Here is a 25,248-nt window from a genome sequence, read left to right on the forward strand (position 1 = left end):
TTAACGAGCGTCTGCTCGATACAAATCCTCCGTGTAACCTACTATCAAAATCAGAATTTTATCCAATCTCGTGCTACGGCCTAGTGTGAAAACAAAGCAGCTAGATCATTCGGTGCTAACGCGATTCGAAAAGTAGAACAGGTGTGGATCTCGCGGTGATTCCCCATGCGTGTCTCCTGATCGGAACCCTTTCGCACCCCGTGGATACCGGGCGCTCCGTAGGGCCGTGATCGCGACAAAAGGGCCGCGGCGTGCGCGATCCGGTCGCTTTACTCCGCGTTTCATTTTCGGCGGCACGCATGCGCTACCTTGGCCACGACGCATGCGTGGCCCTATTCGCGGCACGACCACCGCCGCCGTCGAATCGTGAGAAGCGGCGAACCGTGTCCGGTAGAGGGGCGAGAAGGGGTGGCACTGCCGGAGCCGGTGGAGCGGTGCTCATTTTCTGCCATTGTAAATTGATCTATTCAATGGGGCCCGGCATTATCCCGTGCGGTCCACGCATCGTGTGCCCTATGGGGCCCCGATACATTCCACGCGAGCCCCGTCTCCGCTCCCTTTTTGCGCGCTGCCTCGACTCTTTCTCTCTCTATCTCTCTCTCTCCCTCTAGCTCTTTCTCTTTCTTTCTCTTCTCCTTCCCGTTTGCGCGTCTCTCTTTCTTCTCTCTCTCTGTTTCTCTCTCTCTCTCTCTCTCTCTCTCTCTCTCTCTCTCTTCTCTCTCTCTCTCTTCCACTTTCGACTGCTTGCGACGAAGCAGCGCGCACGCTGCGCCCCGCTGCGCCACGTTACGCGCGCATTGTTGTGCCCTTTTTTACCAGATGGATCGGCCGTCCCAGTTTTCGTGCCCATCGGCAGGCGCTCCGCTGCGAAAATTTCCCTTTCGTCGGCGTCCCGGCGAGCCGCGTTGCGCTCCGTCGAGCCTAAATTAATCGGCCTCCACGAAAAGAGCATCCACCGCTCTTTTGTCCCGATCCGGTGGTTTTCAAGGGCTCTCCGCCGGTTTACTCCGTCGACACGCGAGTCGTTGGAATCCTATCGTCGGATATTGCACGCTTCATGCAAATTGCTTCGGTCAAGGAGATCCTAGGGGTGCAATCCCTTTGGAGTATTTCTTGTGTGCCGAAGGGAACCAACCAAGGTGTAACTGTCAATGAGTCGATTATGTGTCGTGTTTATTACCCGAGGTAATCACCTGTAGAGGAACTGTCTATACCTATCAATATTGTGCCCTATTCTCGGAGTAATTAAAGCTTCACTAATGTCGGAGCGAGTTCTATAGATAGAGCAGGTAAAATTTCATGATTCGCTTCCTAATCCGACAAAAGAGAATTTCAGGCCGCATCATTTCCAAAGAAAATTATACGACGCTCATATCCGAGCGCACAAAGGCTCCGGTTCAACCGCGAATTTTGGTGCGTCCTGTATCCGACTCGAATGCTAGTTCCCAAGCGCATTCCGGTTACTAGAAAACCGTCCTCGTTACGAGTCCCCGAACGACCTGGCAGGGGTATCGTATAACGACGTAACTCTCTTTTCTTGGGCCGTTCGTATCCCCGTGCTCTTTGATTCGAAGTGGCCAATAGAATCCACGTGGACGGTTTACGGACGCTCGAAAGCCGGGAAACGTGGGCGTGCGGCGTGTAGCCCATTCGACGGAATTCCGCGTGTCCGTCCGTCCGTCCGTCCGTCCGCAGGTCGTGGTCGCGTCGAGGCCAGGCTGAAAGGAGACGAGCGTCGAAGGACCCGTTGGGATTTATTGGCGCAATTAGAATGCACCTCCGGGGGCATTAAACCCTTGTAAAACGTTGGCCCCCGCACTGACAGGCTGACTAATAGGACCGCGAGAGACGGCCGTGTCCTCCGCCGCACGCTACCTGCTTTTCCACCGCGCGGAGGTGCGGACACACTGTTGCCTATGAATTCATGCGCACGCCTTTTTGCGACCAAGAGGCTAAAAGCTCGCGCGCGGAAGAGAGAAGAGCGGTCCGCTCGTTCCGGTCGGTGGATAACACGTCGAAGAAGAGGAGGAGGAAGAAGAAGAAGAAGAAGAAGAAGAAGAAGGAGAGGAGGACGAAGAAGAAGAACAAGAAGAAGGAGAAGAAGAAGAAGAAGAAGAAGAAGGAGGAGGAGGAGGAGGAGGAGGAGAAGATCGCTTTCGTTAGCCGTAAAAGAAGCGTTTAGACGAACGATTTTTACCCGATAACGAGGAGAGACTAATCGCGCCTGATATTACTGTTAAAATTCGAACGCAATTGCCCAGATTATCGTAATCGCGATGCGATGCGCGTATTTCTCGTCGAATCGGCGCGCGGCGAGAAATATGATCGCCGGTTAGAGACGTCGACGCGTTTCGCAACGGTTTCGCAACGAGAAAGTCGATTCCGATTGTCCGACGACCGACGCGATTTCACGAATCTCGAACTGAGACCGGGAAAAATTTAATAGACCGTCGGTTTATTGGCCGCTTTATTGGTCGCTCGCGAATCGATGCAATTAAACGCGATTACAGGGAATTCCGCGGCAGGTTGAACGATCCAGAACCACGATACCGGGCTATCGATGCCTCGCGAGCCCCGCTCCGCTCGATTCGGAGCTAATTAACGAAACGGAACGAAACGAAGCGAAGCTCGCGCGAGCGATCCGTGTTTTACCCGGCGAGCCCCGTTCTGCTCGGGCTTATCCGCCGGCTGACCGAGGGACCACGGGATGGACCGGTTTTCTTCGTCGCGTTGCTCCTCGTTGTCGTCGACGAATTGTCTGTCCGCTGACCTGTCCGGCTGCCGACCGTTTTCTGCCGGCCTCATCTCTCTCTCTCTCTCTCTCTCTTTCTCTTTCTCTTTCTCTCTCTGTCACTCACCTGGTGTTACCTTCAGGCACAACTATTCGCTCTAATCGCGCGATCTTCTAGACGCTATCAGCTCCAACTACCGTCATTCTTGGCCGTTCAGCTAAATTTTTCTCGCCGGAGATTACTTCTGGTTTATAAGGCTTTGGATAGAAAAATTATACGAACAGAAAATAATGAATTTCTGATGATACAGCTTCGAGCAGTGTTGTGATTCGATATATTTGGAGGTGATAGGATCGATAATGGTCATGTGTCGTACTTCGAATGTTCGGTAAATCCATCGAATCTTAGTTCCTTCTTATCCTGGTCGATCCCCTGAATACACTCTTCGCTTAATTGTCGTGGCATTAGCCGTGTTACGGCCGCGTTACGCGTGTCTTTCGATGTGAATTCTATTTTAATATTGCAATATTGCGTTATTGCCAGTAGCGTTAACCGTAATCTTGATATACAATTTGAACATGGCTTTGTAAATGACCGTAATATTCCGTGCTGACACGATTCGAGCGTCTTCGAGCAAGGGAAGACCCATGGCTTCGGGTTTCACATAATCGAATCAAATAAACTTGATTAACATAAGAAAGTAAATGACGTAACAAGTTGCACTCACCGTAGCCACCGACCACGGTAATTCCAGGTTCATGGTCGCCCTTATACGTTCGCTCATTGAAATATTTGAAAAATGTCTGTTCACCTGGTCGATGGTACTAGTTAGATCGCAGTCCGTTATCAGGGTAACCGCACCGTAATTTATAGCAATATCAATCAGATCTATAAGGCGAGCCATCGCCGTGCCGAACCCGCATCCGTTTTATAAAAATCCGTATGCCCCGTTCCCAGCACCGGTGCACCGACACTCGTACCGCACCGTTCGTTCACGGAAAACCATCTGCAACAGGCATAATTTCTCCGCGCGGCAATTAAGCCACCCTTCACCGCCATAAAACGAATTTCCCTTTACAACCCTCAGGAATCGCGGGCCTCGTATTAACTCCGTCGATTTTCACGCCGTCCGGTTGGCAGGTTTCCGTTGGACTTTTACGACCGACCGACGGCGGGCCAGGTCACCTGGAGGAAAGGTACGCGGGAAGTCAAGGTTCGCTGGGGAAAGTCAACGTGCCCCGAGTCTCGGCTTTCGGAGACGCTATGGGCGATAGCCGCCGCGGCCACCGGCTCGACAGGCAGTCGCATTGTTTTACAGCGTGCTTTTCCACCCCGAAGAAAGCACCGTTTCCGCGCGCGAGCGGGACCGTCCTCCGCCTCCGGGTGGCAGCCGTAAAGTTTACGCGGGATGCAATTCGTTTTACTGCGCGCAGACGCTGGCAGGAGACAATCGTTCGGAGAGCGTTTTAAGCCCTGTACACATCGGTCGGCTCGAAATTCGTTCTTTGTCTTCTGCTTTCCATGAAACAGATAAAGCGAGATCGAACTGAAATTAGAGTAACCGAGAAATATAGTTCCTCTGTCTTACGAGGAAAGCTATCGAACCCGGAAACGGAATGATCAAACTTCGCGTTAAGTGGAGTAACTCAAGTCTAGCACTGGAATTTTCGTGCAGAACTTCATTCTAAAGGGGTGAAACAGTCCCTTGAAATGCAAATTTTCCTTTCCTCTGGATTACCTTGGTAACAAGAGAAAACAGTTAAAACGGAAGACACATTGTTCCGTCTTGTCTATAAAATCCCAGGATAAAATTGCTCGGAATGTTCAAATTTTTCAAAACACCCCGTCGCCGACCCTCTGTTCGTGTTGGAGTTTCAAAGTATAGTAGAACAAAAGATTGTGGCAGTCGACGCGGACAGCCACGAGCCTAATACAGCAGCGCGGACCGTGGAGAGAGTCGGTTGTCTGTTCGATCGTCAATTGTCTCCAGCGTGGATCCCAAAAAGTGTATAAAAGGACGGATCCTCGCTGGACGACACTAGAGTTGTGTAAACCTATAAGCACAGCATTACGGCCCCATTCCGTGTAAAATTGGGTGGTCCTTCGGCAATAAATTTAGACGGCACGAAGTGCAATAATTAGGGTCTAGTTCGTACCCCGACAGTTCGAAAATCGCGCAGTCGTCGCGCAGTGTCGTGTACAGCTGAAGCGACCGAAGAATGTTTGACCGAATCGTCGTCACCTTATTTTTCATTCGGCCGATCCTCGTCCTGACGAATTATATAATTTCCGCGAGCGAGCGCTCGAAGTCTGCGGATCGAGAGGTCAGTGGAGAGAGGGGTGGAGTGTGCGTTGGCTGAAGCAACACCGCCGGAAGCCAGCTGCTTCGTATATCTCTCGGCAGGATCGTCGCGCACCACGCGGTGGCCGGCACGACGCCTCGCGCCGGGGCGCCGCGGCCGCCTCACGACGGACGCTCCGTCCTAAACAGACGCTAGCAACCGCGTGCCGGAACCGAGAGGATTCTCTAAATATTATCGCACAATATTTTTATCTCGCGCCGGATAACTTACACGCGCCGTCCACTCGCTCTTCCAACCCCCTGGAATTTCGTAATTCCGCCGGTCGATATTTATTTTCCTCCGGAGCCCTCGCCGCCGCCCGCCCCTCGTCGATTTCCCTTTCTTTCGCGGACGGATCGCGCGCGGGGAACTTTTTTCCGGCGGATTTATTTTTACGCGGTTCGAGCGGAATTCGCGGTGCCCGGAAGAGAGAGCAGAGTCGACGCCGCGAAGCACCCTCGCGCGGGGATGTGCTCCCGGTCCATTCACGCCGAAGCCGCGCGATAAATATGGACGATCTGGAATATTTAATCGGGAATAGCGGAGCGTTAGTGGCGCCTCTATTGCTTTATACATATGCATGGGGCTCCATTAGCTGTCACTCGAGGTGAACCCCGGCCTGTTCAACATCTAATCGGCGTGATACAGCGTTCCGGACGCGAGTGGGGACTTTCACGCGTGCCCGTGTACCGTCGTTCCAGGAAAAGTCGGTGATTCGGCGTTGGGTTACTTCTTAATTATTTGGTCACCGTTTAATCAGTTAACCGTCCTTGACTCGTCCAGGGTCGACCTAAATATACTCATCTAGGAACAGCTGATTAGTCAGGGGAATATTCATTTTCGAAACGACCAATTTTATAGGTACGTTACTCGAATGAAGATTTCTTAAAAATTATTTGTAGATATGAACACGTACGCATACTAGAATAAGGTACACACTTTTCAAACAGATCAGCTAATTGAAGGTTAGATTCGATTTACCATTCTATCGAGATTTTGATAGTATTACCTTTTCTCCGATTTCTCTATACGAAAATCATTCTTATCGTTAGTTCCATTTCCTACTCTCGTAGACTCCGATCCTTTTCTACAACGTGACCTCAGAATCACTGCGACCGGTAGGAAGATCGCGTACAAGTGGAAAAGACACAACAGTTTGGCAGGGAGCGAAACGCAGAGACCAGGCCCGCTTACAATTTGTAATCGACGTGGCTACCTGCGCGCCGCTAGGCGGCCGCTCGGGGATCGTCGAAAAAGCACGGTGACAGGACACCGCAAGAACTAGTTCCCCCCTACGAAGAGTTGACAGTATTTTTGTGCGGCGTACGAGACGCCTTCATTACCTATACACCCGATGCGAGAGGAACTCCCATTCAGAATTCGGAGCTCATGAATACGCCGGCCGGGTACCGTTCCCAGAAATCTCGGCTCTGTTTCGTGCCGGAGTCGGAGCTGCAGCGGCAGCATCCTTTCCCCCGCCCGGCTCGGATCCGTAATTCGATTTTTGCTTTTGACTCGTTCTTTGGGGCTGGGATCCCTTTTTGCCGGCGCGGCCACCTTGAATATTCTAGCCGTCAACGGAGGAATTGAGACCAGAATGTTCTTCTATTCGTTAAAACTGGATTTCCAACGGATTCCTTTTTTCAGCCTTCGGGAAATGTATTCAGACGCTGATTGTCCTTTTGCTGGTGACAGAAAAAGTCGGGAACTGGTTATTTCTACCTATTCCGCGAGATCTCGAGCGGCGACGCGCTACAGTTCTGTCGTTTGCTCCTTTGTTTTGTCTCGCATCTGCTGCTGAGGCGTTAGTGGTCGTAACTCGTGTGTGTGTAAGGTATTTAGAGGTATTTATGTATTTAAAATATACTTCCTATGTGTAGGATTATATTTTATACGGACTGGTAGTCTTGACATAGATCTACTTTGAAAGTTCGAAGTGTTTTCGTAAATGTTATTTTGCTATGAGACAGTGATTGATCATTGGTAGACATTTCTGATTTCTTCTTTGCGTTTATATATTTGGAGCAGATATCAAGTTTGTGTTCTGTAATAATGCAGATAATATCACAGAGTTGTGGTTTCCCGGTTTTTCTTATACTAGCGTGCATTATGTTTCTGCGTCGAATCTCCAGTGGAATGTTCTGGTTGTAAATAAGATTTAATATTTATAATGTTCTTGTCTCGGGGTGGTCATTATCAGGATTATCCCTCAATTAGAACGGCGTGGTGGATAGACAAGAACTAAGTGAAACACGCACAGGCACGAACACGCGTACAGTTTGCGGCGATTCTTAATGCATTGCCACCTCCATTAATGATAATTCATGTAAATCGTCCCGTTATAGATGTATGATCTATGGAATCGATGCAAAAAGTCCCGTGCAAATAATGAGTTGACCATTCCGTGCTTCACCCGAAGTTCAAGAACGGACTGAAGATAAACTCCATAAAGCATTCTCAATTCCGCGCTGGGAGAATTACAATAATATTTATGACCGTTGAAAAAACCTTCGCCATGAATCTTTGAACACCGATCGAGCAGGTATTCATAAACCCGGGATCTCTAGCTCTCTAATCTCGGATGATTCCTGTTTGTCATTCGTGTTCGGTCCGCCTGAATTCCGGAAAACGATTGAACGTCCAACCGCGTCCGGCAATGAAGCACGACAGCCCGAGAACGCTAAGACTATCAATTAGCGAAAGCCAGGCAAAGTAATCTTAGTCGAGCATTGTGAACGGACCTTTACACACAATCCTCAAGAGAGGCCTTCTGGTCAACACGTGCGCATTTTTCGAGTAATATTTGACATTTCTTTCCAAACATTTCGACGAACCCGCACACTTGAGGTTCTTACACACTTCTACCTCTAAACCAGAAGACCCCAAGCTCCGAGCAGTATTTAACGTCGAAGCCGCCTCGTCTCTGGCTTCCCATAAAATCCACGAGACCGCGTCCGCCGAGATTCGACGCGATTTCATTACAGCATCCGCGGAAACGAACGAATCCACTTTTCCCCGTTTAAAACGAATCACGCCGATTCGCCTGGCGGCTCGAGCGTTAATCGTAGTCCCCGATTGGAACGGAACGAGAGTCCCGGTCACTCGCATCCGGCGGTTTCATCGACATTTGTCGTGCGTCTCGTTCTTCCCGGCGTTCGCGAGCGGCGCGCGCGTCCTTTCCAGTAAGAACTCGCGGGTCCAATTAAGAGCGAGGCAACCAGTCAGGCGGTGAGGCATCGTCTCCCTTTTGTTTCCATTCTGATCGGCACTACGCGGCGCCATGAAAATGCTTGGGAATCCCGTGGTTCGCCGCTCCTCGGCTCTCTCTCCCGCCGTCGGCCCTCTCGTTCTCTCGTTCGTTCTCCCTCGCATCATCTCCCCGTTGTTCCTGAGTTGGGTCCGCTCGCGGCCAACAGAGAATTCCATCGCGTTCGCCGACGCGTTTCCGTTTCTATACCGACGAATTGAACAGTGGGGGTCCAATTAAGAGGAAGCACGCGAAGGAAATCGCTTAGAGAAAGACTGTCTGGAACGGCGAATCGTGGGCAGCCGCTCGGCTACGGGGTAGAAATGAAAAGACGGAAAGCGAGAGAGGGACCACGAGCCGAGCGGAACAGAGACCGAGGAATATAGAGTACCGCGGGTAACACACACGCGCGGAACCCGAGCGCGCGCGCGTCTGTGTGCGCGCGTACGCAGGCATCCGAGATACGATCGTTCCCTATAGTTTTAATACCGCAATTACCACCGAGTCTAATTATCAAAGCTTTTAACCGTGTGCTCGTGTGTTACAGATCAGACAAGAGAAACCATACTACATCGCGGATCCGGAGGTGGACTCGCTGGTGAGTGTTTCCTTATTTGCACCGGCGCGGCTGTCGCGTCGGCGACGATCGGCCGATCCTCGAATAAACGACGAACCGCCCCCGGTTTTCGTACCGGCGGTCGTTCCCTCGATTTCTGCTTTCCCACCTCTTTTTCTTGTTACCCTCCGAAGCTTTTGCCCCCTCGTCCCTCTGCGCCCTCCGCCGCAGCGCCACGGCGAAATGCACGCTCGTCTCGTTTGCGCCTAATCATTCAATTTTATCTGACGATCGCGCGCCGGGATACGTACGGCCACCCGGCGTGAGCGAGCGAGCGCGCGCGTGTTCGTTTTCAAGAATGACGATGGAAAAGCCGACTCGGATCGCCGCGCCGAGACGGGAAGCCGTTTAATTGTCTGCAGAAATTGCGGGAATACGCGCTGGAAAATCGGGCCGCTGCCTTCGGCGAGTGCGCGAAACATTGTTTCCTCGGTACACGATATCCGTTGATTAAGGAGGGTTAATGGGGCTTGTGTTCATTCGGATGCGCGATATTTATATTATGCGCTGTGTTCGTTTGCGCGCTTCTCTGTGACTCGAGACGGAATGTTCTCTGCTGTTCTCTCTTTTTTTTTTTTTTTTTTTATAAGAAACTAGGATATTTCATGGTTGGGTTAGGATAGTCGTGGAAGAACGAATTAAAATAATTTTGAAAAATATTCTATTACGCATGAATATTTAAAGTTTCGCCGCGGCTCCACGGGGGAAATTGTATTGAGTTTCATAACGATGTTAATCGGGTAAATTTAATGCACAGTCTAACGTTTTAATGAACACGTATGAATTAGTATAACAGACCGCAATCGAGGTGTGGGTTCTTGGCTCTGTTCCCTTAATTAAATATCAATTTTCATCTAAATTAATTAAAAGAATACTGTTACATGTTTACGCATTGTCGTATATCTTCTCTTCCAGCCTGCATTTCCTGTCATTCCTTAAGTCAATATATCCTTTCGATTTAGCATACGCCGCGCAATACATAATTAATTCGGAATTTACAATTACCCTTATCTGCCTTCCGTGTAATCCAATACGGAGGGAATCGTTGATCGATCGGCGGTGATGATTCCCTTTCTAAGTTATAGTCAGTTATAGTCAGTAAGTTATAGTCTGCGGGACTGTAACCCGGTGATTTCAACGCTCGCGTGGAGGAGACATAGAAAACGATACGTCCCGGTAATTAGACGAAAGAAAACGTTCGGCACCAACGCGACTTTTGTTTCCTCCCGGCGGCCGTTCGAGCAGCAGACCTTCGAAACACCGCAGGAAGAAATATTTCAGGCGACTCTCCGCGCTCCCCGATCGAGATAACGAACGGTGGGCTTTTTAAATAACTCCCGGTGTATTGCTTGTCGGACGAGGACGCGCCCATCGATCCTGCTCCTCGTTTCGATGTCGATCTGCCATTACGGAGTCCTTCCTTAGAAGCTTTTGTCCTTGCCGGACCTTTGCCCTATCGCCGTCTCGCGTCCGCTGGAAGCAATTAGCGTGCTTGCACTAACCGCTGAATAACGTGGAAACGTTAAGCCTAATACGCAGTTTCAATGGTTTCAAGTTTTCTCAACGATGAGATCGACTCAGATTGCAAACGTACCTGAAAACCTCTCGGATCTTGATAACGAAATCAGTTACCTTTTGCCGTTTAGCTTCGCTGAGTGCACGGTACCATAACTCGCTTCAAATTCTATGGAATAAACCGGAAACGCCGATCGATTCCGCAATACGTTTCAAATTGGTCTCTACGAACATTGAAAACCGTTGAGTTTCGTATGCGTGTTAAATTTCCGAAATTTCCGATCTAATCGACTAATTCCTAAAAGAATTCGGCAGAATAACGCGTTTCCTATGCGTGTCGTTTAGCCGTCGTCGCCGAGTCCGGCGGAATTTCGCGCCCAGCCATAATTCAAAATTGGATACATCGAGGCGCGTTAATGGTGAACCGGTGTACAGTTACGCGACGGGCGTGTTGCCTTTTATTTTTGTTTTTCGTTCGGTTCGTGGGCCGCGGGCGGGACCGGCAGCGCGAAGGGAGAAGGAAAACGGACGACGGGGATGCATTTCGTTGACGTTGTTCGCATCGTTGCCCTCAATTTTTCAAAATGTCACGCCCGTTATCTGAGCTGTCATGACGGCATCGGTCCGCGCGCAAACATCCCGGCAAGGTGTATAACGGAGGCTCGCATCTCGCTGGCGCTGTTGTCACTATTGTCGACCGGTCTCGATCTGTCCGAACAGGAAACGAAAAAAATGTACACGTACATACAGGTGTGTAGAGAAAAATATATATAACAGAACTAAAAAGTACCTTTAAAATGTCAAAAAATTGCAACAAAAAAAAGAAAGAAACAGAGAAGGTGCACCGAGAGACGGAAATGCGAAAAACGCTGCGGACGGAAGACTGAAAGCGTCGCGTCGCGCCGTGTATACACGAGGACTATTACGCAATCACGATATCTCGGCCCGCAGAGACAATTATGCATCCGCGACATCGAATAAAAGCGTCGAGTTTCCACGCGACTCATCTGAATTTTAAAAGGAATCGACGCGTTCCGAGGGATTCCGTGCAGACGTCCGAGGTGAAAAATCGAACATTTTCGAGCGGTCTAATATCTCGCGAGGCATTCGAAGGTGCGCCGGTCGGTCGCGATGCAATCCGCCTCGATACGTAAACAGACGCGTCCACGAGGAAGATTCCAGAGAATATTGAACCCAACGGGTTCGCGATTACCAAGCTGCAACGGGAAAATCATCTTTTTATGTAACACCGTTTTAATTCCTCGCTGCATTAAGCGTGAATTCTAAAAGGCGCGCTCGTACACGCGGTTCGTAACGATCGTCGGGAAAAGAATATAGATTGCGTTTTTCACGGGCGAAATCCATTATCGCGGACATTTCTCGAATTCCTTGACGAGAGGATGAGCACGAATTTGTTAATCGTAAATTATCCGCTAATTGATGTTTTATTATTTTATAGTTTCAATTTCACGCGTTTGATGGTTACTTATTAACACCTCGATGATCGGCGTGACGCCGTTGTTCCCAGGTCTATCGCTTCGGATTCACTCGTTTATGTTTATTATTGTGTTCCTAATCGAATGAATTTCTGAATATTAAAACGAATCGGATAGTATATATATATATATATATATACTCGACAATGAACGTAAATGAATATTGTACGAAACAACGACACGGTAAATAGTTCACGAGCAACGAACGAACTCGAGAGTTTTCCGAGATTCGACGATTATTTTTGGACCGGTCGATGAGTAGCTTTCCTCGGCGAGGCGAGCAAATTTGCCGGTTTCGTGTCTCAGGTTCAATGATACGCGAGACAATTTCCTACCCGTCCGGTCCGAAACCACTTTGCACGACTCCAGAAACAAAACGACCGGTCTGTAAATGAGTTATTACGGGCGGCCATCATTGATCCAGTTACGCTCACTATCATTACACCTGTTGCTACGAGAGCGCGATAATTCAAAGCGTTTCGTGCTGGCGGTCGCTTTTAATAAACGTTTCCTCGCAATTCAAATTACGTCTGCATAAATATAGACTCCCGACAATATTCGAGCAATTACCGATAACGGACGGCCAGCTTCCCTTAGAAACTTTCCAAACCGACCATCTCGCATTTCTCGTCCTTCCCGTCGTTCGATTCTCCCGGCATTTTTCTCGGTCCGACTGACAATTGCTCCCTTCTCGCGGTACCGAGACAATCTCATCGTTCCCTTTTCAGCGTATCATCCGACAATTACAACTCCGCACCTCCCGGAATCCGAGAACTCGCGTTCCCTTCCTTCGAAGATAAAACACGACACCTTGGAAAGAATATTCCCGATCCGCGAGACACTTTCGGCACACCTCGCCGTTCGAAGGCTCGGAATCACCGGCGATAATCGCGGAGTTCCACGGGTTCGAAGCGAAGGCAAGAATAAATATCGTTCGCCGCCTCTTGTTTTTATTGGGTGCACGCGAAGGATTGTTCCTATCGCGTTATTGCCTCCCCGTCCGTTCCCCGTCTGTTTTTCTTCTCTAATTCATTCACCCCGAGCGGATTTACAGATCATCCGATTTTCCTGTTTGAAATTGTTTGATTGCATCCCGGGGGCTTTGAAGCGTTCGCCCGCTCCTTCGGTAATTACGCTTCCAATAATAAAATTCCCGTTAAGAAGGAGGAAAGGTATCGCGGCGAATGAGACGTGAAATAGTCTCGAACGATAACCCTAACACCCGGGGCATTGATTAATCATTTCAATTTTATCGTTTTTCTATACGCCCGTAGCGTGGCGTGGCGTCCATTTGAAATATTACATAAAACTTCGCGCCCGTTCGTTCGTTCGTTCGTTCGTTCGTTCGTTCACGCGCGCGCGCGCGAGAGCGCTCGATCGCGGACCGTTCTCTGCCCGCGAGAGACAGCGTATTTATAACTTCTCGCTGGCGAGGACGATATAATAGTAATAACGATATCGAGTGCAAACGTCGGCGTCTCTCGGTCGCTCCCGGGGATCGGTTAAAAGGGGCGACGGCGTGGAATCTAATCCGCCGGGAAATTTACGGACTTCCGTGAAAGCTATATACGGCGGGGGGTGCGCTCGCGCGGGGCATGCCGGCCCGGGGGGAGGCTTCTCGAATCAAAAATCGCAATCACGGGACCGCAGGAACCCCGGTGGTGCTCGCCTCGCCGCCAGAAGCTGGCGTGGCTTCATTACGTCCGTGGCAAATCGCAATCTACGAGCAATGAGCTTCTATCGTAAAGAACAGGCACGTAACGCTCGCGGTTTTTGCTCGGCCCGCCCTTCCCCCCGATTCTTTCTCCCTTCGCCGTCCTTTTTCTTCGCATCTCCTCCTCTCCTCTCTCTCTCTCTCTCACTCTTACACTCTCTTTCTCTGTCTCTCTCATCGCTGCTCTCCTCTCTCCCCCTGCCGCCGCGCGCTCACCCCGTTCGACGGAGAGCTCTTTCACTCACCGTTCGCCACCGCCGCGGCGGTTTCTTCTCCCGGCCGGCTCTATCTCTCGCATGGCCGTCGATCGAACCGAGCTTTTTGCCGATAATATCGCGGAATGGAAAAGTTGGAGATTGCCGGGCGTTCCGGAAGTCTTGGAAGGATACGATCGGACCGCCAGGTTCTCGGGTATTGCATAGGCGGAGTGCTTTCCGGGGGTTACACGAGAGAGAAGGAACTCTCGCGGCGCTCGAGAATTCGGAGCAGCTGGTCCCGGGGTTAGAGGGGCGGGAAAATTTTCGCGAAACAGGGGAGGCTTTTCGAAGGGACACACTGTTGCGTGTCGCGTTTCTAAACGGAATTTCTGACTCCTTACACTGGTCCGCATTGTGCGCGCGATTTTTCGCTCGGTTCGCTCGAGGATCGTGCGATTCCGGGGTTAACCGGTGGTCCCGATTGGCTTCGTTATTTCGAACGAATTTCCTGGTTCTTTGTGCGGTCTTCCGGGTTTTCCTGTTTGCGAGGTGAAAATGTCGAATGTGGTAATCGGTGCTGAAATGTTTTATTCGAAGAGACCGGTGGTAAAGTTTGAATTCCAGGGTCACGGTTTAAATCTGGCACTCCCATTTTTGGACGATTGTATTATTATAATAATATTTTAGACACTGTGTCGTGATGTTGAAAGGAACCTCTTTGATTACTATAATTATCGCTTTCAAATGGATGTATCTTCTTTCGAGATGTTCCCTTCCTGTATTTTCTTTCCAATAGAAAACCATAAGTATCCATCGTGTAGACTTCCACTATGATTTGAATTAAAATATTATGTTAAGCGTGGTTTACGGTATTCCGCGGCAGAACCATGGAAATAATAGTTGTGTTCTACCTGTATCTGTTAAGAACAGTCTTCTGCCGGTACCTTTAACCTCCGGTAACTACAAGCGGAACGGGGTCGGCGTTGTTCCACGCCGAAACAGGCACGTACAATGGCGGACGAGGTAAAACCGTGTAGCGAGAGCCTCCTTCTCTCAATTCACCGAAGGTCAAGGGTTTCCGTGGGGTTAAAAGCGAGGAGAATCCTCGTTCGCCGAGGGCGAAGTCTTTTCAGCGCGGTGAAAGCGCTCCATTCTTCGGTGGAATCCGTGTTTTCCGTTGGCGCGCGGATCTTATCTGGATCGTTCCGATGGAACGATAATATCCTGTTTTCTCGAGGACCGTTTTCGGTTCTTTCTTTCGGGCTGAACTTTATCGAACCACTCCGAGCACTCGTTCCCGAACGAACGCGCGCCGTTCCGTTCGCGAGCTTCGGTTCATTCGAAACAAATTTTCAACGGATACTCGAGTCTGTACAATCAGATTTGTTATCAATACTTCTAAAGTGCTTCAGCGACACGCTTTCCCTCTCCGCTACAATGCTCCACGAAGGAACAAAGCACGAGGAGAAAGGCATTAACCGATACTTTGGAATTCTCTGAAACCTGTTTCCATTTCTCGGCTTCGTACGGCATTGTGTCGGGCTTCGAACGTTCTACCAAATGAAAACGAAGTCACAGATAATTAGACATGAATACTCTCGCATTCAACGACGGTAAAAGTATCGCGGAGCTCGAGGGAATGTTTGGTGAGCGTCGCCGGGCGTTTCGATTTCAAATTTGACGCACAGCTTCAATTATTCGCGTCGCGAGTACCGGTGGAAGCGTCGGTGGCAGCTCGTAGGCGGACAAAACGGTGTCCCCGGTTTCTTCGGAGACGTCGTAAACGAAACGAGGGAAGGAAAGATGGCGCGCACGGCCGCTTTTGCCGCGGAAGACAGCGGAGGCAAGCACGCGATGCTTTACGGAGCCCGTTCAAGGGTCTCTCCGCAGCACACGCGGGGATTAGCCCTCGCACCACGCGCTTTCATAATATTCGCATTAGCATAACCGAGAAATGAGCCAATGAGATGCTAATTGCCGCTCTTGCGTTTCGAGAATAATTATTACCAGGGGGGGGCACTCGGCTGGCGGACGTTGGCCACGGCTCGGCGACGTTCATGTCATGCGGATCCTCTCCAAACCGAGAAGAAACCTTTCCTGCCGTGATTCGTCTCGACACGGACATTAGCATCCCCCAAATAAAATAATACTAAATAACGGAGGAAGAAGGGGCACTTCTTCAACCGAAAAGTACTAAGTTCTTCGTCTTCCTGTCTAGCTCGGTTTCCGCTTTGCATAAGTGTCTACAAAACATTTTAGGCTCAACGTTTCGTATTTCATATCCTTAACTCTTACCAACGATCGACGATTGTTCAGATTCAACTGACAAGTATTATATCGAGAAACATATACACACAGATCAATATATTAACGATTAAAATCTCTTCATACCGTACACCTCGATCCCGAGAATTAATATTCCACATTGTCCACCGAGACTGCCACGCAGACGGACCTAACAAGATTCGCATCACCCTACCTTTTCCATTTGCTCCACCATATTACACGAAAATAATGGTTCAAACTCGGATTACAGAAATCAACGGATCAGGGTTCAACGGAAATAACAATTACACCGCTAACGACCGTCCTCTCCCGCATTCCCGGCGCACACATTATAAGCGCATCGTCCGCGTTCTCCGAGCGAACTCCGCGCGCTCGTTACAAGCCGCCTCCCACCGTCTTCAATTTTCCACACGTGAACGGCCGAGGTTTATTTCCCTAGAATCGGTGGCCGCGCGAGTTACCCTTAAACCGGTCGTTCTGTCACGAAGCTCGTTACGCGTTAAACTCCTCCGCGTCCTCGTTAGGCCGCGCAATCGGAGAGGATTGACTTTCTTTCTCGGTACGCCGGGGACCGCGGCGGGGGAGGGGACACGTTCACGGAAACGGTTCGACGGACGGGAGAAAAAAAGGGGTGCTCCCGTGGCGTTCGACGAATCCCGGGGTCTCGGGGCCCGGGGAATTTGCAACAAAATTGCAATAATCGGCCGGATAATTCGCCGTGAAGGAGAGAGGTCGGGCCTGGGAACCGCGCGCGAACACGGTCGCGCTAATCGCGTGCCGAACGTGTACGAGAGGCGACACGCGTGCACCGAGTAGAACACGCGATGCAAAAAAGGGTACGTCGAAGGGGAGCGGGGGAGGTCAGAGGGACGGTTTCGTTCGGCGTGATCCTCGCGGCGCGCGGAGAGCAGCCTCTCTTCGGGTATCCTTGGCTTCCAGGGTACCGTTACCGGGTCTCCTCTCTTCGTGTACCGGCTCCGAGAGCGGGATGCGTTTTGTGGCTTTTATTGGGCTCTCGGTGTTCGGTCGGCGCAAGGTTGCAACGAGCTCTCCTCCACGCGGCCGTGGCTCGCCGGGACAACACGGAGTTTATTCATGGAAATGGAGCAGATACGAGACGAGAGGGTATAGCTTTACCCGCCGGCGAGAAAGAAGCTTCTAGTGTTTCCTGCCCTGCCGAGACCTTCTATCTTTCCTACGGATTAATTGAATCCTGCGATCGTTCTCGAAATCGGTTCGCACTGCAGCAATCGGAGTAGCAAGATGAAACTAGAGGATTCAGATGTCCGGGCACGGCCGATCGTTGAATAGCGTTTTGGACGCGAATGATTTGTTCTCTCGTTTATTCGTAATTCAACGCGCGAAGGTTGCAGAGCGCAATTGAAGAACGTGGAGCAAAACTCGTAGGAGCCGATCGTGGTTTCGTTTTCGTGACGCGAGGAATAATTGAGAGGGTCGTTGCAGACAACAAACTGCGCCCTTAATTGGCGAATGTTTGGATGTACGAACCTGTGGAAATGTTTCTTCGGTCCAAGATTGGTCCACCGCCTGGGCGACGCTTCCGGCACCGAATCCAGCGGAAGTTCCGCATGCAACTTTGATCCCCGACCGCGAGCGGGGGCCTGGATTAATAAATATGGCGTCGGAACAGCGCGCGACTAATTGATAAATGTGTCGGTGACGCGCGTATGAATGAAAGATGCGGGGCCGGAAATGATCGGCTCGTGTCCGACCGGTCGGCGAATAATTGAAGGAACGTCGAACGCGATCCGATCGAAAACCGCTCGATTTATTCCCGTGGGATTTACGCGACGTTCCTTCGGGCTCGCCGACGCGTCCGCGCGAACTTCCATTAACCGTCTTATTAACCGTATATCCCCGATCATTACCAGCGATCGGTAATCGACTTTCGTTTCCTCAATCTCCGCGATTTCACGCGATCATCCCCGCGATCCTCTGACCCGTGGCACCGCGCCGGTTACGATTAGACTGTGATCGTTCGCTCGGCAGCGGTGTCTATCTCGCGGAAGAAAAAAGATATTAAGGGAAGGATTTCAATGTATCGGATCGGTGGGAAAGCGACGGCACTAAGTTATCGGTAGTTAATTACGAAGCAAGAAGCTCGCCGGAGGATGTTACGCCTGCGTATGAAACAGTGCGCATTGTGCGGCCGATTAAACGAAACAATAACACCGTTGCAAATTCGTTCGCGCGGCCAGAAATCCGATATTATTTTCCCACCGGCGTAACAGCGCTCACCGTTTCACGTTCGAGTGATCGCGATGTAAGACCCTTGGCACAGGAAATCAAATTCTGCTCAGATTTTATATACGGATCAACGTCTGCGGCGATGATTCAGAGTGAATTCCTCGTATCCTGTTTCTCACGGACAAACAACAAAGTCGCGCTTCAGGGCTGTGTTCCCGATATTCGCCGGTTTCGAATTACTCATTCGAGATGCAACGTGTCCATTTCTCGTTCGATCGCGCGTCGCGTATATTTTATTGTTCGACGTTGCCCCGGCGCCGTCGCCAAAAATCCTCGCGCCCACGCGAGCGAGCGAGCGCGCGCGCGTCGCGACCGGCTACATTTTATCCGGTACTCTTTCGGGACACCTTTTCCCCGGTGAATTAGAAATAAAAAGCCGGCCGCTGGTTCGTAGGAGGCGGCCGGTTCCCGGGGCGCTCTTCGACAAGTCGGTAGAAAAAGAAGCGTATTCGGCGTCGAGGCGGGAGAAGCATGTGTAAAGTATAACGTAACCGGGGGACTGGCGAACGCTTCCACGCTGGTGGTCCATTATACCGGTCTTCTTGGCGACGAGGAACAGGGTTTCTCGCAACTTTGTGACGCAACATGCCTCCGTCCCCGTGCTCTGCCAAGATACTTGGACCGGAATCTTTAGATTCTCTGCTTCCCGCTTCCTTCGGGAACCCGCCCCGGGCTAATGTTGGCTCGCCGCGCGGTTTCATATTTTCCAAGGGAAACGAACAGCGGCGACGTCCACACCCACGCCCAGGATCTCTACCCGACGCGGCGTCGAGTAGCTACCCGTAAACTTCCGAACGTATTTTCGCGCGTAATCTATTGTGGCGAACGCTCCACGGTCCGCGAGCATCCCGTTGAATATTCCTCGGAGTATTGTGTATATTGTTTGTTTAATGGGGATGCGTCGAGACAGAGTTCTTTACATACATTTCACGCTAGGAGCCGAGCGAGCGAGCGGATCGTTAAAATTCTTGGAGATCAACCCGGCCGGAAAATATTATTTTCTGTTCATTAAAGGAGCTTCTGTATTTTAAATGCTTTTAATGGGAACAAATGTGGTATGCGCCTGCCAGATGATAATAATGAAATCATCGACGCTGGCCCGTTTAATTATTCCGTGGCCCAGCGTTTTCATCCTCGATCTCATTGACAGCGACGAGCCTTCTTCGCCGCGTTCAGCCTGGGTCCTCGTGTAATTCCGACGAGAACTTGGCTGCTACTGCTGCTGCTGTTGCTGCTGCTGCTGCTGCTGCTGCTGTTGCCGGCGTTGATTAAATTCCGGTCGATCGTGCACGCGCGCAGCCGCTTGATAACGGCAGATAAGCGATCGCGGGGCCGATTTGCTCGCCGACATATTTTTCTGTTCGTTGTTTACCTTCGTCCCGGCTGACGGTGAAAAATGGATCCCGCGCGGCGTGAAAAATGCGCTTCTTCGGCCTTAGACGCATGCAAATGACCCGGCTCGCTTCGCCGTTTTTCCGTAACGCGGACGCAACCGGGCGAAACAAAAAAAGGGACACGAGGTGAACGCTGATTCGAGCGAAACCGCTCGAATGTTTACGACGCGATGTGATTTCCTGGCGGCGAGCTATCGAACGTTTTGTTGTCTTTAAAATACTCAATGTTTTCCGACTGTTATCTTTTTTGCTTTCGTATTTACGTAATCAGGATTTTACTAACTCCCAGGTTGAATAGGAATTGATTAATTATATTATCGGTTTCTTCATTACGACAGCGACACGAGAATCAATTAAGTTTCCAGATAATCGTCTCCTTTTCGCAAATGCACCAGAGTTCTATCGGAGAAACCGAAATTCAACTCGAAACTTTCCTAAAATTCGGTGAATGTTATAAACGAGCCACGAATCTTCCCGCACATTGAAATCCTCCGGCAATCGGCGACTCGCGGCGATACGTTCTTCCCGTTGAGAATTAAATCCAGTCGCAAAAAAGGCAGAAAAAAGTGTACGAATCCTCGGCCACGTGCACGCTGTAAATGCACGTAATCTGCGATCAAGGTATAAATATATAAACACCGCGGTCGAACGATCAGTCATGAAGCGCACGACGAATACCGTAAGCCCCGGTGTCTCATATAAAATCAAAGAAAAAGAGAGATCGAATAAAAGGGGAGCGATTCCGGGGTCGAAAAAGGGCCCCATCGGCGTCCAGCGTTTCGTTTCGAGGCTTAAAAGAGCAATGCAATGGGACCGGAGAATAAAGAGCGCGAAGGCTCGACCCGTGGTACCTTTCCGATCGTGTTTCGTCGTTTTGGGCTTGTCGCGGGCCCTCGTTAAGCCCGTTAATGCGACGAAAAATATTTCGAAAAACGCGCAGGTGCCGGGCTCGAACCGAACATCGACCGCGCGTGGCTCGTTACACGTATTCCGGCGCGGTTATCGTAAATCAACCGCCGATTAACGTAATTGCCCGGCCGGACGAACATTCGCCGAGAGTCGCCGCCGCGTATCTCGGCGTCCTAATCTGTCCGAATGGGAAATTGAAAATTTGCGAAATCGATGAAAAAACGGCGCACAAACCGGACCGCGATTACCGGCGCACGGGGCAGAACGATTTGCCGCCTTCGGCGCGCGGCATTTCGATTTCTCTCCTCGACCTGTTACCCGGCCTACACGTGTCGCACCGCCATTTTTTTATGCGCCGCCAAATGTATTCACGGATCGACCCTCATCTTTCTATTCATTTATACACGACTATTGTCTCCGATTCATCGTCGCTCTACCCAATCCCTGTTAATTCGTAACCGATTCTGTCGCCAATAATTATTTCCTCTCGTACACCAACCGTCGGATAATATCTTTCATTCGCCGTCGATCTGCTCTAAATATAGATTCTTCAGAGTTAATCGATTGAAACGCGCGTTCTACCGTTTTGAATTCAAAATCGAAAGAAAGACGCGTTACGAGGCTCGTTGGACTATTTACCTGCTCCGTCCGATACAGGGTGCTCGACGAATGGTACCACTAAGGAGCTTGTTTTCAGTCAATGTTTGCACTAGCGAGTAGAATTCTGGTGGATTAAAGCAAACACCAGTGCCGAAGCGACGTTTCGAGTACGCCAAATTAAAATTCTTCCTCCGGTCAGGCTTTCGCCCGGACCACCCAAGGGTAGCAGCGATAACTTCGTTCCTCCCCCTTTCCTCGGTTTTTCTCCTTTTTCCTCGTCTCCGTTTTCTTCGGGCCGTTTCTGTTTGGGACCGTTGCGGTGGCGCAAGACCTTTCCCCGTCCTCGCCGGACCTCCTCGTGTTTCTTCCCCGCGTTTCGTCCCTATATATACACGCGCGTATATACCTACACCTCGCAGACGTTCTTTCTACGCGGACTCTCTCGGTTGGGTTAGGTTACGGCGAGGTTAGGGCTCTCTCGCTCCTTCTCTCTCTCTCTCTCTCTCTCTTTGTCTCGTTCTTTCTTTCGCTCGTTTTCTCTTTTCGTCTTCACCGGTGGTGACGTTGCGTCGACTCGTCGGGACTATAAATCTCCGGCTATTAAGCCGGCGGTCCGCCGTTTCGATGGCCCGTGCCAGGCCGCACTATCATCTTAATACTTCGTTACGCGCACGAATGCGGCAGCGAGCCCCCTGGAGCACTTAAAACCCGCGGGAACGTACGCCAAATTTCGTTCTACGGATTCCTTCCCGCTATTTGCTCCACTGAAGAATGGCTCTCCACTTTATTAATCTCGCCCGCGTCTTTGAAAATCACTGTCGCCGTAAATCCAGATGCAACGTGGAACTGAAACGTCGCCCGGCTTGTTCCAGAATTTTTGGTAATCCTTTTGATTCTTTCTTACATTTTGTTGTATACGTATCTATCCTTTCGACTGAATTCATTTTTCGGATACACCATTGCTGCTCTGAGTTTTGGGAAACGATTCGTACAAACGAGAATATGATACATGGGAGCAATGGTATGGTAAAGATTGAAGTTTGGAAACTGCACGCTTCGCTAGAGTTTCTCTCGTCCATGAGATCGGTGGTAAGAATAAAAAGGATAATTCACGATCCGAGTTTCCTTCCGATGTTCCATTCGTTTGCCTCTATTTGCCGAAGTTTGTTCGGTTTGTTTTGGGACACGTCGAGACGTCGTTCCACGTTCCGAAACCGCGTTCAAGTGCGGAACACGTCCTCGGTTGAGCGGAAACCACGCGTTCCGTGGCATCGATATTCGACACCGAGCCGCGCAGCGCCGTGAAATCGGCGAGGAGCAGCGCGTGTTTGCCGAGGCGCGGGTATCGCGCGGCTTAACAATATTTAAATATTGTCGCCTCGAGTGTCTTGGCGCGGCGAACGTGCCGGAGGGTCGTAGATAAACCGTCCCTTGCTTGCACAACGCTCTCAGCTACCGTGTACCGCAGGTTCTTCAACCTTTTTCTTCTGTGTACACAGAGGAAATCGTTTGTCTCTCCGTTCCATCGTGGCTCCGCACTCGAAACGGCCATTTGTTCCTCCGTCTGTTCCGCCCGCTTCCGTTGGAGCAATTGTTCACCTCGGTCTGAATTCCATTCGTCAGCTGTCTATGAAAATCAGTCGCGTCCTCGGAACTTCTTCAGAATCTCGTTTAAATTAATTCAATCCTCCGTGGAACAGAAATCGTTTCGTCTAACTCTGCGTTCACGTCAAACATCATACACTAAGTAACTTTGTTATCCATTCCAAGTGACTCTAAATACTCCACCGTCTCGTCATCAGATTACTCTCTCAGCAAATACCCCATCCCTTAAAAATCCCGTCCCAACAAAAACACCTGAGGACCTCTTTCTTCCTGAAACGCGAGACAGGACACCCTCCCGCCAATCAAGGGGACCGGAATACCGGCGAATCTCCCGAAGAATCTCGGATTAATGTAAAACGTTGAGGTGCGACGTGTCGTACGAGGAAGGGGCGCAGCAAATGGCCAATGAATAAGTCACACGCGATCGTGACAGTGGTCCCGGGGATCGGCGGTCGGAAATTAATTACCGCTGAGGCGAGGACGACGCCGGTGGCGAGGCGTCGCGCGGTATTTTCGACACGAGGCAGCGCCGATAATGAAGCGGTCGGTCGCGTCGTACGGGCCGCGCGATTCGGCGAGAGGAGTCTCGGGAAAAGGAGGACGAACCTGCCGGTTCGGCGGAGGGGGGGGAGCGGACGGTGCTCGGCTCGTAAATCACTGGACATCGATAAGAGTCGTCGCGGCGTCCGCGCGATGTCCCTCGTTAATAATTGATACAATTAACGACCATTCATTAGAGTCGCCGCTCGTGCACACGTCGCTGAAGGGCCAGGGGATAGGACGCGCTGCGATCCTCGTTGTCACGCGATTCGCCCCGGGAACCGAGTTTCGGGACTTCCAGCGGGGCCCCGATAACGCGGTATCTCGCGGCCTTACGACACCCGACCGTCCGTTCTCGTTGCCCCGGCGATGCGGAACGATGATTTCGGGCCCCGGCGATAATTAACCCCCGCGCGGACCGCTCGTATAATAGTCCCGTTCATGCGTCGTTGGCGTGTTAAAATTTAAATCGAATCAACGGGCCGCGATCGTTTGCAATCATATTCGGAATACTCGAGGATCGCGTCTCCTTGTTCGGTGTAATTATACGAGAGCGGCGTAGATTATTTTTACATTTAATCAGCGAAGATTCTAGTGATACTGTAGAGCGCGAATTCGTCTTAATGAATCGTGTGTGTAAGTATCGGTTCGCGGAGCGTTAATTGAGTTTATCGATTCGGCGCTGTTTTCGAAAGTTTAATGATTCCGACGTTACCGTAGGATCCCGGCGCGAGGTAAATCGGGACCGACCATTCTCGCTTTTGGATATGCACGTTTTCACGCGACGAGCATACGGAGGCAAGCTAATTCAATGCCAACTAATTTGTCCGAATTAAAGGGAGCGAGACGGCTCGCGGCCCGTCAGAATTGGACAAGTCGTTCGAGGTAATTAGCGGACCGCGTCGAACCGTCTTCCCCGATCGAGACTTCCCAATCAACGCGACGCGTCGCTCCGTCGTAAACACCGCGTTCAGTTGTTTTAATTGGTGGAGCAGTAAATTAGATTAATACCTAATCAGCGCTGAAAACGGCGTCGTTTAATTGCGAACGAGACCGTTCCCGCCGAAAATCTCGCGTCGAGTCCCGCGCAACCTCGCCGCTCTCGGTATCGCGCTACAAATTACCCGCGCGACGCGTCAATCTAATTAAAACAAGTCCCGCGAGACGGCCGTAAATTACATATAGCGACAACGACGCTCGTTAATCTGCGGCAACGAGGTTCGTCATCTTCGAGCTTGGCGGACGGAACACGCGAAACCGGCCGACGCGCGATTCGTTTCGTTTCGTTTCGTTTCGTTTTCGTCTGGTTTCATTCGTGTAGAAGAAGGCGGGCTCGAATCGGCGCGAATCGCCGCGGGAAAACGAGGCCGGGGAACGTGAATCGAGACGCCGCAGGAAGAGGAAAAGGATACCTATTATTCGGAGCGTGGCGATAATTAAGTTAATTAATTGATATATAAAACGTATCACACCTCAGACAATAAACGCGGTTCCCGCGGTAGCCGAGCTTCGGGGAGCACACGCGATCGCGAGCGAACGTCGAACGGAGAAAAGAAATCGACGACTCGTGCCGATATTCAGTTGAATTTCCGAGCCGGCCGAGGATCTACGACGTCGTAAATCTCCGGATGACGCGGCGCGGACCGATGTGATACTAAATAGAAATATGGATAACTGGCGCGCGAGGCGAAAGAAGCGAAATAAATTACGGCAACTGCCTCCTGTCGCGGCGGGCAACGGCGAAAGGAGCGCCGATGATTTAATAATTGTAACCGATAAACGAGTCA

At 50.7% G+C, this 25,248-nt stretch overlaps 1 protein-coding gene across 5 annotated transcripts in view; it reads left to right on the forward strand.

Moving 5' to 3' along the window:
• hth (Meis homeobox homothorax) overlaps window positions 1-25,248 on the forward strand; it is a 482,965-nt gene that overhangs the window by 27,318 nt on the left and 430,399 nt on the right. For all 5 annotated transcript variants that reach the window (XM_076370371.1, XM_076370372.1, XM_076370374.1 and 2 more), the window contains exon 4: window positions 8,869-8,919. In XM_076370371.1, coding sequence (XP_076226486.1) covers window positions 8,869-8,919 — 51 coding nt within the window. The remainder of the gene's footprint in view (window positions 1-8,868; window positions 8,920-25,248) is intronic.

This window comes from Nomia melanderi, chromosome 8 (genome assembly GCF_051020985.1).
Source record: "Nomia melanderi isolate GNS246 chromosome 8, iyNomMela1, whole genome shotgun sequence".
Lineage (NCBI taxonomy): Eukaryota > Metazoa > Arthropoda > Insecta > Hymenoptera > Halictidae > Nomia > Nomia melanderi.